General features: G+C 33.3%; 1 protein-coding gene across 1 annotated transcript in view; it reads left to right on the forward strand.

The window, feature by feature from the left end:
- Nucleotides 1-1,154: 1,154 nt before the first annotated feature.
- LOC145296088 (RNA helicase aquarius-like) overlaps nt 1,155-12,844 on the forward strand; it is a 143,644-nt gene continuing 131,954 nt past the window's right edge. The window contains exons 1-3 of the mRNA XM_080142226.1: nt 1,155-1,263; nt 5,651-5,720; nt 6,831-6,887. Coding sequence (XP_079998352.1) covers nt 5,652-5,720; nt 6,831-6,887 — 126 coding nt within the window. The 5' untranslated portion in view covers nt 1,155-1,263; nt 5,651. The remainder of the gene's footprint in view (nt 1,264-5,650; nt 5,721-6,830; nt 6,888-12,844) is intronic.

Consider the following 12,844-nt stretch of genomic DNA (forward strand, 5'->3'; position numbering starts at 1 on the left):
CGGAGTTCCTATCCCGTCGTGGTACCACCTGACGAAGGCCAGTGATTTTGAGTTCTTTGTCAGGTGTCATTATTTTCCGGAGTTATTTCTATATTTTTATTTTTATGTATATGAGGATATGATCTGGTGACACCCTTGTTATTATCCGACTCACGCCCTTACAGGTCAGTGAATCTACAGTCAGTACCTATAATTGGTAAGCCCCTATTGTGAGTTACTATAAAATAAATAAGGGATATGGGAATACATGTATAAATAAGAATAAAACAATCTGAAAATGAAGAAATGCTATTAAGTTTTTTCTATATTTGCATCTTGTATAATTCCAGCCCGTCTTTCTCTTCTGATGAAGTGTTTGATTTCGAAATGCCATGGCCTAAAGAATTTTTTTTTATTATCAATTTTCCCCTTTACTCTTCCTTATTGTTCTGATGATATATTAAAATTATAAATAGCTTTTATTCCTCATCTTTCATTGAATATACTAAGAAGATTTCATTCAAGAAAGATCAAGAGGAGGATCTCCAAAAAGATGGACTGAACAAATATGGGCTGAGACTGGCATGTCACTTACCGATAGCTGAAAGACTGACCTAGGACTAATATGCAGCAGGATTTTGTTTCCAAGCATGTGGCCAAGCATTCTGAAGTTTGCAAATAAGTTAAATCAAGCCGAGTGTCCATTTGGCTGGATAATTAGACCTGGTCAAACGAACAAGGAAGATTTTTAACATGGAAAAGACATTCACGTTATCTTAGAAGATAATGGGAATGCCCCCCCCCGCTCTTTTCCGTTAATTAGAAGGGATCATATTTTGCTTGTCATCGTCGTGGCGTCTGTGCCACCGGAAAGAGAGTCAAAAAGAGTATCTATTTTACTATGCCTCCCCACGGGACAGAGTTAGACACCAGGGTCGTTTTTTAACGTGGAGAAAAGGTACAAAAATAAAAATTGTCTCAGGCGTGAAGGATTTCTCCTCCACCGAAAGAGAACAAGAAATAGAAGTGCAGCATCTGAAGAACAGATACTACACTTTGATCTTGTCCCGAGTCAAAAAGAGTAGACAATGTTGACTATAGTCTTTTGGCCTTTAAAAATGGATTAAAAAAAGATTCCTTCTCTCTCTCTTTCTCTCTCTGTTATAGGTACACCGGAAGTAGTTACACCGGTAAAGTCACAATCTACGCATGCGTATTACAAACTTTAGCTTTACGCACTTTTTTTTTTTTTCATAAATAGCCGGCGTTTTTTAATCTATGAAGGTAAGTAATTATTAATTAAACACTCATTTGTGTTAATCTAATTGTACATTATCATTAATTCGATTTTATCTGCCAGAAGAAAAAAAAAACATACTAAATGTCTTATTTTCTCTCATTTTAATGCGTATAAAAACAAACATTCATAACACGTGTTTTGAAATGGGCGCTTCTCTTCTTGTGTCTCGTTACATTTTTTCCCCTATTTAATTTAACTTCAATTTTCTACATTTCTGTTCTATACAAATTTCTGGTTAGAATCAAGTTTCGCCCGTCTGTCTTTGTTTACGCTCTTCGTCAGCTAATCTGGTCCGATGCCCTGGAAAAATCACTTCTGATTAATGTTTACCAATTTTAAAATAGGCAAACGAACTTGGTTGTTTTTTGTGTTTTTTTCTTTAGAATTACAGAATATTTTAGAATTGAACTGGCACTAACCTTAGGCCGTTGAACCAGCTACCTCCAAAGGAGGAAGTAGGTCTGTATTACTGTACACATAGATTCAAAAAAGTTGTCAAAAAACAAATATATAACAAATGTTATCAAAAGCAAGAGAAGTTACTTTTCTACCTAATTGGATATGTTTTTAGGGTAAATATCCAGATCCGCTACAACAGAACACCGACCACTCTAATTTTTTTTTTTTTTTTATATAGGTAATTGAGGTCACTGACAACGAATCTGATAGTCAAACTTGAGGCAAATTTATCGTTTGCATGGTATTAACCCCTGAACCCACGAACTACTTTCCACCATTTTGCAGCTTCCGTTTACGATACGCGCATGCGAAAAATCAAATCTTATGAGTAAGCAAAAAGAGACTGTCTCGCTTCGTCATAAAAACAAGGTCTGATAACCCCACAGTAATTCTAACTTGTAAGATCAGCCTTGTAATGCTAACGATTTTACATCAATCGCTTAATATCGTTTAAAAATGATTTTCTTTATAAAACAAACAAAAAAAAACTGCTTGATCAATTTATGTGATTTTGATATGGAATATGACATTTCTGTTCCGTGATTTTTCTGTATTTTTAAAATTATATTGAATTTTGGATAAGAACAAAAAACAGTATTGCTTTATCGTCACGTGATTAAGATATATACATAACTTTTATTCCTCATCTTTCATTGAATATGCTAATCTTTCATTGAATATACTAAGATTTCATTCAAGAAAGATCAAGAGGAGGATCTCCAAAAAGATGGACTGAACAACTATTGGTTGAGACTGACATGCCATTTACTGATCGCTGAAAAACTGACATAGGACTGTAATATGTAGCAGGATTTTGTTTTCAAGTATGTGGCCAAGTTTGGTTGGGTAAGTTTATCCAGTGTAGCAGCAAGTCCTGGGAACAGTTGGAGATGGCTTATATATCATACATTACGACCACGTAATCCCTACAGCCACCTACCTTGAAAATGCTGCTGTGAAACCTGACATAGTTATATGGAATAAGTCAGAGAGAGTGGCAACCTTGATTGAAGTGAGTGTCCCTAATGATGGAGGTCTGAACAGAGCTGAAAGGGAGAAACAAACCAAATATCAAGGTCTCATGTATGATATGAAAAGAAACTGGAATCTTACGGAGATATCAATCATACCAGTTATTATAGGTGCTACAGGGTTTATGAAGAAGAACCTGAAATCCTATCTAACTAATATTCCTGGTGAACCAAGTGCAAGATAAATCCAGACAATTGCACTTAAGGGAACACGACTAGCATACTAAAAAGAACTGAAAGCGAAACCATAGAATTCAAAGCTGGTGACGTTACCACTGTATCAACATGACATGCATATGAACTGATTGAAAATAAACTAAGATGAATTTATAACGATTTTTTCAACTTTGACCCCTTAAAAACTATTTTAACTGGCTAAAGACCCATAAAAGAACGGTCCATAAAAAATCCGATTATTTGAAACCCCTAGCGCTGCTGAGCAGCGCCGCTGCTCTGCAACTTTTAGTTTCAGAAGAGATAGAGTTTGAAAATATGGAGATAGATAGACAGACAGTGCCTTTTTTTTTTATTAGATTTTCTTTATATAAACAAAAACAACTGCTTGATCAATTTATGTGATTTTTGGAATATGATACTTCCATTCCATGACAGGTACATTATAAAGATTTTCCTGTTTTTAAAAAAAATTTTTTAAGTTGAATTCTGGTTGGAACCAAAAAAATTATTGCTTTATTTATATTTCTATAAAAGTGAGAATGTGTGTGTGTGTGTATGTTTTTGAGAGAGTGTGTGTGAGTTTGTGAAAACACTTCTCTACCTTAACAAATTTTTTATCAACAGACTTGAAATTTAGTATATAGGGTATTCAGACATGTGGAAAACTTTTTAATCAGTTTTCATCCGAAAAAAAAAAAAAGGGGCTGCTAAGGGGTCAAAATTAAAAATTGATACATGGGAGTCATCGGATTTTGATCTGTTTGCCAACTATTTCACGAATGCGCATGCGTGAATGGTTCACACGACAGATTGCTTATGTTAAGAATAAGTAGGTTTGAAAACACTTTTTAAAGATTGTGTCAAGCTGGCCTAATGATTATCATACTTGACTCATTGTCTTTAGGTTTTGGTTTCAATCTCATCTTGAGTACTTTTTTTATTGCTCTGTAAGCATTGAACTGTTTAGAAAAAAACAATACTTGCATGCACATGTCTCAGTTTCTTTCCGTTTTTTTTTCTATTTTTTAAAAGAAATTTAATGTTATGTTTAATAGCTACTGTGTTTCTGTTTATAATAAATAAGAATTTTGCATTAATTAAAGTATAATATTGCTGCGTATTTTACAACAAGGCAATGCAGGTAACACTTACAAAATAAAAAGCAGAACTTAAAAAAAAAAAAAAGTAACACACATTATGCAAGAATTTAAGGTTATCGTCAAGTCCCACGTGTCTTTGTTTAGTTCCGTTTTCTGCTAACCGTTCTGCTTCACAATGAATGCTTTGAAAAAGGCTCTTCTGATTAATGTTTACCAGTTTTAAAATATTCCGTTATTCTGAAAAAGAACCAACCAAGTTCGTTTGCTTATTTGGAAACTGGTAAATTGATTAATCAGAAGGGACTTTTTCAGGGCATTCATGAGGGAGCAGAATAGTCAGCAGAAAACGGAAATAAACAAAGATACGAAGAACTTGACGATAACCCAATTTAAATATATCAGTAAAAAAAAAATAGATAAGTGTTTATTCGTTTTCTGTTTCAGGAACCCAAGTTTCATTTTGAGTAGTCGGTTATTGTATTTTACCGAACAAACATATCTAAAGATCCATATAAAAGTAGACAAGATCTGTTTTCGACTGAAGAATTTTTAAAAAAATGTATACTAATACAATAAATGTAACTGTACCAGGCTACTTGTTGTGATCTGCGACGCCTAAACACTGATCGGTAATGACAGATCGAATTCACAAAAAAGACATTTTTAAGTTTGTGTTATCAATGGAAAACAATTTCTAATTCTTCATTATAAAAGCAAAATTTGAAAATTGAAATATTGAATTTCAAGTCAAGCCAATGATATCTACTTAATTGTCGTGTTACAATAATGAACATATAAAAAAAAATGACAAAAACAATAAGGTAGGAAATTCATTATTAATGAAATAATTTTTGCAGGATAATTAGCAAAAATTTGAGTTTTGCAAAAAAAGAAAATGAACCGGAGAGTTTGAATTGTAAAAAAAAAAAAAAAAATTGTAACCAGAATCGATTTTTTTTTTTTTTTTTTTTATAAGGCTTAGAAGTCTGAGTGGCATTATGAAAACTAAATTTTTTTTTTTGAGTGGCATTATGAAAACTAATTTTTTTTTTTTGAGTGGCATTATGAAAACTAATTTTTTTTTTTTTGAGTGGCATTATGAAAACTAATTTTTTTTTTTGAGTGGCATTATGAAAACTAAATTTTTTTGAGTGGCATTATGAAAACTAAATTTTTTTTTCATAAGTTTTGCAAAAAAAAAAAAAAATGAACCGGAGAGTTTGAATTGTAAAAAAAAAAAAAAAAAAAAAATTGTCTGAGTGGCATTATGAAAACTAAATTTTTTTTTAGTAGCATTATGAAAACTAAATTTTTTTTGAGTGACATTATGAAAACTAAATTTTTTTTGAGTAGCATTATGAAAACTAAATTTTTTTTGAGTGACATTATGAAAACTAAATTTTTTTGAGTGGCATTATGAAAAGTAAATAAAAAAAAAAAAGAGGGGTGGGGGGTGGGTACTGAGTGTAACTGGACGGTTAAGTCAAATTGTATATCCAGGACCATTAAATCTTGCTTCCTTCCTTTTTTAAAATGTTATGACTGTAAAGAGTCACATTTTGTTTTCATAATAAATCTGAATAACAAAATTGAATTTGTTTCAGGATGAGTGCCAGCGGGAAAAAGGGTTCTGCTCCGACTGTGGATCAGATCCAAGAAGATGTCATTACTGAGGTATTGTAATTTTTTTTTTATCTGCTATAAAACTTCTTTTTAGATAGAAATTCAATTCTAATAATTCATTGTTCAATTTAATAAAAATAAGGTTTGCAGTGCTCAATATCAAATATTAATAACAAGAAGGATACCTGTCCCAGGACGGGTAAAATTAATTTGCCAGACAGTATTTCACCACTTTTATGCTTCATTAAAAAGATTAAAATCAAAAATATAATGCTATTAAACCTTATGTCTAGAATCCTTATTCCAATTTTGAACAGTTTCATACATGATTTTGATTATAGAAAAATCCCTAAAATTCATACTTAAGGAGTCTTAAGAAGAAATTGAAATTCAGGGAATCTTGCTTAATTTATTAATTAAGCAAGATTCAAAATTTGATGCAGATTTGTAATATTTCAATTTTTAAATAGGATGTTATACCCATATTATGCCATATTAAGCAGAGGGAATATGGTGAAGAAAAAGGTAATTACACATGAATGGATAGTCTGGTGAAAGGTAAAAAATCCAATGACGGTAAAATCCAAAAATATAACTTCAAGAAAGTTAATTGAATTTCCATTTGCAAAAGTAAAATCCAAGGAAATCCCGTAATTGGAAGATGGTCCAAAATAATCCAACGGCTGAAATCCATGGAATAATTCACAAATATGTACAAGGGAAAAGGGGAAAATTCCAATAATATTAATAAAAGAAAAATAAGATATGCTTATCACACTGCTGCCGAGACATAAAAAATTATTAATATATATATATATATATATATATATATATATATATACTGTATTTATTACTGTATTTATTTGCTTCCCCATCAAAGTAAATTAGGCACAAGGCTGTTTTTAATGTGGGGTAAAAACCAGCTCCCCTAAAAGTAGGCAAAAAGGGGGCACTCTGGTTACCAAAAATAATAATTGTCCCAGTATGGAGGGTTTCCCCTCCATTGACTGGTACAAATTATCTTAAGTGCAGCATCTGCAGAACAGATATTACACTTTGATCCCGGCCCGAATGCCAAGAACGGGGGTAATAAATTAAGTCCTGTTAACACTATTTACTACAATGTAAAAAAAAAAAAAAAATTCATTTTTATTTTTACAGTTGGCAAATCAGTTTTGGTCTCCTTACACATCAGAAACAAAATTATTTAAACCAAAGGTAAGTTTATATAAAAAGTTATTTATTTTTCCACCTCTATTTTTGCTTTTGTTGACCATTCGTGAAAATGATCTAAGAAGTTTTAATCTAATAAATTAAATATTCCACAGTAGCCATTTCGAACTAAATAAATAATAGCCGTAACAGAAAAAGGCCGAATAGTTGACTTCTGCATTTTTGGACTTTGATTTGTCAACGATGGTTCATTGAAAATATTTTATGTTGGTAATTGTGATGATCACCACAAAAGATGAAAAAAAATAAAGGTGCATGTAAAGGAGAGGACTTATATCAAATCAAATGTTTTCCATTTCAATTTATGGGGAAAAAAAAGAAAAGAAAACCAAAAAAAAAAAATGTTTGAACCAGTTCACAATTTGAAAGTCACAAAAAAAAAATGTTTGAACCAGTTCACAAAATGAAAGTCACAAAAAAAAATGTCTGAACCAGTTCACAATTTGAAAGTCACAAAAAAAAAATGTTTGAACCAGTTCACAATTTGAAAGTCACAAAAAAAAAATGTTTGAACCAGTTCACAAAATGAAAGTCACAAAAAAAAATGTCTGAACCAGTTCACAATTTGAAAGTCACAAAAAAAAATGTTTGAACCAGTTCACAATTTGAAAGTCACACAAAAAAAATGTCTGAACCAGTTCACAATTTGAAAGTCACAAAAAAAAAATGTCTGAACCAGTTCACAATTTGAAAGTCACAAAAAAAAATGTCTGAACCAGTTCACAATTTGAAAGTCACAAAAAAAACAGTTAACTTTGGCTGCTCCGGATTCAGTTTCGCTTTTTTATACGGAAAAGCCAAACAAACACGCGGAGAGCAGGAAATACCGCAAAAATAGCGTGTAAAAGTCGCTCAAATAAAAGATCGACAACCAATTTTGTAAATCAGAGATATTATAATCTAGGGATTATATAAAAAGTTGTAAGAATTAATATTAGTTTAAATGTAATGTAAACCAATATCTTGCTCATCTCCCCTTAACATGGTCCAAAATAGTAACCCCTTACATCCAAGTGGTGATATGCCTTGTGAGGGATAAATGTGAGTTAAAAAAAAAATGCAAAAATCAGCACAAATTTAACGATATTCAACGATCAATTTAGCATAAAGCACTTATTCAAAGTCAACGAGCTATAATTTCTTCTCATTAAAAATGGGTAAAATGTTTAATATTGTTATAACTTACTTGCAATGGCTATCATCCTGGTTGAATTGAGATGGTTTCCGCCTGAGCACGAACTGTATCTCTAATCATTGCAGTCCAGTTTCGACGATCTTGGACCAGGTCACAGGAAATTCTGATTCCAGCACCAAAGACCAACTTCTTGTCGACTCGATAATACTGTGCTTAATTGTTGTACCTATTTACAATGCCTCCCCACGGGACAGTTAGACACTAGGGTCGTTTTTTAATGTGGAGAAAAGGTACAAAAATAAAAAATTGTCTCAGTCGTGAAGGACTGTTCCTCCACTGAAAGAGAACAAGAAATCGAAGTGCAGCATCTGAAGAACAGATACTACACTTTGATCTTAATTATTGTAGCTCAGGTCTCCAACTGCCCATCAACACGTTTGTGCAAGCCAGGCATGGGTGGGGGGATGTGGAGAGGGTCTTGCAAATGAGCTCTCCTTCTGGTCGATGAGCCATATGTCCAAACATCCAGAGACGTTGAAGAAGGACAGACGCTTTGATACAGTATGTTATATAGGAGTCAGTCTGTTCAACTTGCTACAAACAAACAAAACCACTCTTAAGATTCACCATCCAAACTACCATAGGAGGCATTTGATTAGTAAACAATATTCAGATATGATGGTTTCGCCTTTGCTGTCAATTTAGTTACACCTCCTAGGGTTTTGTAACCATTATAGTCGTGTTTGCAGATAATGATTGCAAGGTTTTTTTTATTTTTTTGCTTTTTAATCAAATCACCAGGTATGTTTTTATGTTAATTAATGGTGTTTTGTTTCTTCCATCTGGGAGTATGTCTGCGTTAAGTGGGTTTCATTCTCTCAGTTGCATCCAATTTACTTACTTGTAGCGACTATCGTCCTGGTCTGATTGAGCTGGCTTCCTCTTAAACTGCAAATTAAACCATCGCAGTCCAGTTTTGACGATCCTGTGTCAGGTTGCAGGAAATATATAACCACTCCCGGTTCCAGCGACTACTTGTTGTCCTTAATTGTTGTGGCCCAGGTTTTCAACTGTTTATTGACACATTTGTGCCAGCCAGGTAGGGGGAAGAGAGGACCTTACGGATGAGGTCTCCCTCTGGTCAACGAGCCGCATGTCCAAACCATTGGACACGTCAGATGTCATTGAAGACGGACAGATGGTGGTGATGTGGTGGGGGGATTTAGTCTTCACTTGAGTATTGTTATAAGATGACATTTTTATTAAACAATTATTATGAAATGAATATTAAAATTTGAAATTTAAGAAAGCCAGAACAACATAAGCTTTTTTTTTTTTCTTTAAAAGAAATGTTTATTTACCTTTCACTTCAGTTTAGGCTTTTCAAGTCATTTCCTTTCGTTATCCCCCCTTTTAGAGTTATAAAAATTTCTCTAGGTAGTAGTTTGTTGAGATGTTCTTTGGTCTGGTGGTGTTCATACGGAATTTTCCATACGGTTATCTGGTGCCATAAAACAAACCAAACCAAACAGTTATATGGAGCAGAAGAACATAAAATTCCATTAAACGTTAAGATCAGGATTAAAGATGCATAAGGAAGTCAATACTCCCAATCATTTTTCAAGGCATTCATAATTTGACACTTTATCTTCAAGAGTGTAGCCACATATAGAACGAAGGCATCGTTTATCGAATTTATCTGCAACTGCAGAGTGTCTAAATTTCATATCCAGACAAAAGCGTTTATAAACCTGAATCTTTGTGTGTAATCTGATATCTCTATCTTTCACATAATGGTGTAGTTTGCCAAAGGCATTAGATGCACTATGTAAAGGCTATCCAGTTACGTATTCTATCATTTAGTGGTGAGGTCGAAAGAAAGATAAGACAAGTAAGAGAAGATGCCAAGAAACATATAAATTAATATTTAATAGAAAAGAACACAAAAAACACCTGTTAAGAATTGGTCTACATCAACTCCGAAGCAGATTTGTGTAGGTTGTAAGACAAATTGGAATATATATATATAAGACAGCAAAAATGTGTTTAAATCTATTCCATATTATATATATATATATATATATATGTGTGTGTGAGAATGTGCGTGAGAACAATTCTCAACCTATATACTCAACGAATTTTTTACCTACAGACTTGAAATTTGGTGTATACGGTATTCAGACATGTGGAAAACTTTTTAATCGGTTTTCATCTGTAAAAAAAAAAATCTGCTAAGGGGATCAAAATTTATCTGTTTCATGACTGCGCATGCACGAATCGTTCACATTACGGATTACTTATGTTAAGAATAAGTAGGGTTGAAAATACTTTTTAAAGATCGTGGCAAGCTGGTCTAATGGTTATCATACTTGACTCGCTGTCTTTAGGTTTTATGTTTCGATCTCAGCTCGAGTATTTTTTTACTTACAAGAAGTGAACTGTTTAGAAAAAACATAATAATCATATTCACATGTCTCAGTTTCTTTCTGTTTTTTCTTTTTACTTCATTTTTTAAAGGAATTTAACATTACATTTAATAGGTACATCTGCTAGTACATATATATAAAGTTGATTTTTTTTTTTTTTTTGTCGCTCTGACATTGATATTAAAAGCCTAATTTATCTATTTAAAATTATTAAAACAAATTTCTTAATATACTCCGTCATGTATATCTGAGCTACTAAACAAAAGTTAACTAACATTGACATGTAGTTGATAAGCTGATAAAATCTTTCTCTTATTTATGAACTGTGAAAGGAAGTTGTGCATAGTTGTTCCTATTTACTTGCCTCCTCACAGATGCACAGTATGACGTGATTGTTTTGAAACAGGGCTGAGAGCACTTGTAGCAGCAGCAGCATCATAACACACATGCAAATGACTGAGCCATCACAGCAAAGGAAGAGAAAGAAAAGAAAAAAGGATACGCATGGATGGCAAGCAACAGCAAACACATGTGGACAGCATAGGACCAGAAAAAAGCGTGTGCAGGTGATAGACGGGTGGCCCTGTGACTGGCATGAGAGACTTTTAAGCCTATGTTTGGCACGGCAGAGTTTTTGTTAAGCACATGTCAGTGCGAAAGGACCTGTAAAAAAAAACAAGATCCAATGCGCTGTTTGGAAAGTACCAGTAATAAATGCCTTTTGTTAAAACAGGAAAATTTCTTCCCTTTGTTTGTTACCTTGCGACAGTCTTAGATACGTGTTAGGTTCAAGTATTAAGATGTAAGAGCGCCGGTGAAGAAGATTAACGACTACGTTACAGTTTTTTAATGTGTGGAAAATTCAGCTCCCCAAGAGGGGCACTCTGGATTGAAACAAAAATAAAACTTGCCTTTGTCTTGAAGAACTTCTTCACTGACCAAGAACAGAATAGACTAAGTGTAACAGAACAGATACTACACTTTGTCCATAGCCAAAAGGCAAAGGAGATTGTGTACTATTGTAATTAACTTTTACAATAGTTTTTGTTATTAAAAAAGAAGACGGCAACAACAAAAAGAAAGAGAGCGACATTTGTAGTGCCTACTACTGCTATGTGTGAGCTACACATCTCCAGCAGAAAAAAAAAAATATTTTATTTCCTGAAAATAATAATAGTTTAAAGGTAATATTAAAAAATTTATATTTTGGCAGTATCCCTAGTAAGATACTGGACTTTACATATTTTGAATTGAAAGCCATGTTTAATTTCAGAAGAATATCTGATGGGTAGCTGATCTGTACAAGTCTTGGAGATGAAAAAGAGTTTTTGATTTTGGACAAATCTTGAGCTTTAAAAGTTTGTGGATGAAGAGCAAAGATCTTTTTTGTGTGGACACAAAAAATTATGTGCAGGAATTCTAAAAAGACTCAATACTTTTATGGAGCGATTCTGGTTTCTGGTTGGTTAATAGCAAAATGTGGCTTAATTTTATTAGTCAGTTTCTATTGCCAGTGTTTATAAGTAGAACCTTCCAATTTTTTTTAAATCATACTCTCATTATAGAAAAAATATTGCAACATCATAAATTGGACAAATGAACTTGGGTACCTCGATTAAAGAACTATGAAGTTTATGAGCATGCACCTGAAAGATGATACTGACCAACAATGTAATAATACAGGGTGACCCAAAAAACGGGCCCCAACTCTAATTAGGCCCCGTTTCTGTTTTGTCCGAATGAAATGAAACTTTGGTCATAACTAGTTTATTATATTCAAAACATCACATCAAAACACTAGGGTCTTTGGCCTTTTTTTTTCTCCGTTCTACAGCATATGTTCTAGATGGCCTCCATTTAGCTTTTGTTTTTTTGGGGGGTCACCCGGTAGAAAGAAGTTGAGCGGACTAGTAAATATTGAGGACTGTGCAGACAAAAGGACAATAGATAGTCCACTGTAATGCTACTGTATTCTACAGAGTGAACGTGGTAAATTATATTTTTAATTTAATGTTTATGGTATTTTTTTTTCTTATTTATCCATTCACTAGCCTGGGTGCCGACATTGCTCAGGTGTGTGGGGGTGTGTGTTGAGCAAAAAAAAAACCGGGGTAGTAAGGAGGCAGGCTTGAACCTGTGAATGCGGAGAGAGGTGTTAAAAAAAAATGGTGGTGGCGTAGGGAGGGAATCAAAATAACAATCGGCAGCCAGGGTGAAGAGAAGTGGTTTAAAAGTAAAAAAAAAAAGTGGTAGTAGGCAGGTAGGCTCGAACCCGTGCCGCGAAGGCAGAAAAGAAAGTGGAAGAAAATCTGATGTCTTAGCTGATGTCTCCATGACACGATCGGAAGTCAAAATCGTTGAAATTAACCGAAGTTAATCCA

This window comes from Euprymna scolopes, chromosome 16 (assembly GCF_053919585.1).
Source record: "Euprymna scolopes isolate OS-2025 chromosome 16, ASM5391958v1, whole genome shotgun sequence".
Lineage (NCBI taxonomy): Eukaryota > Metazoa > Mollusca > Cephalopoda > Sepiida > Sepiolidae > Euprymna > Euprymna scolopes.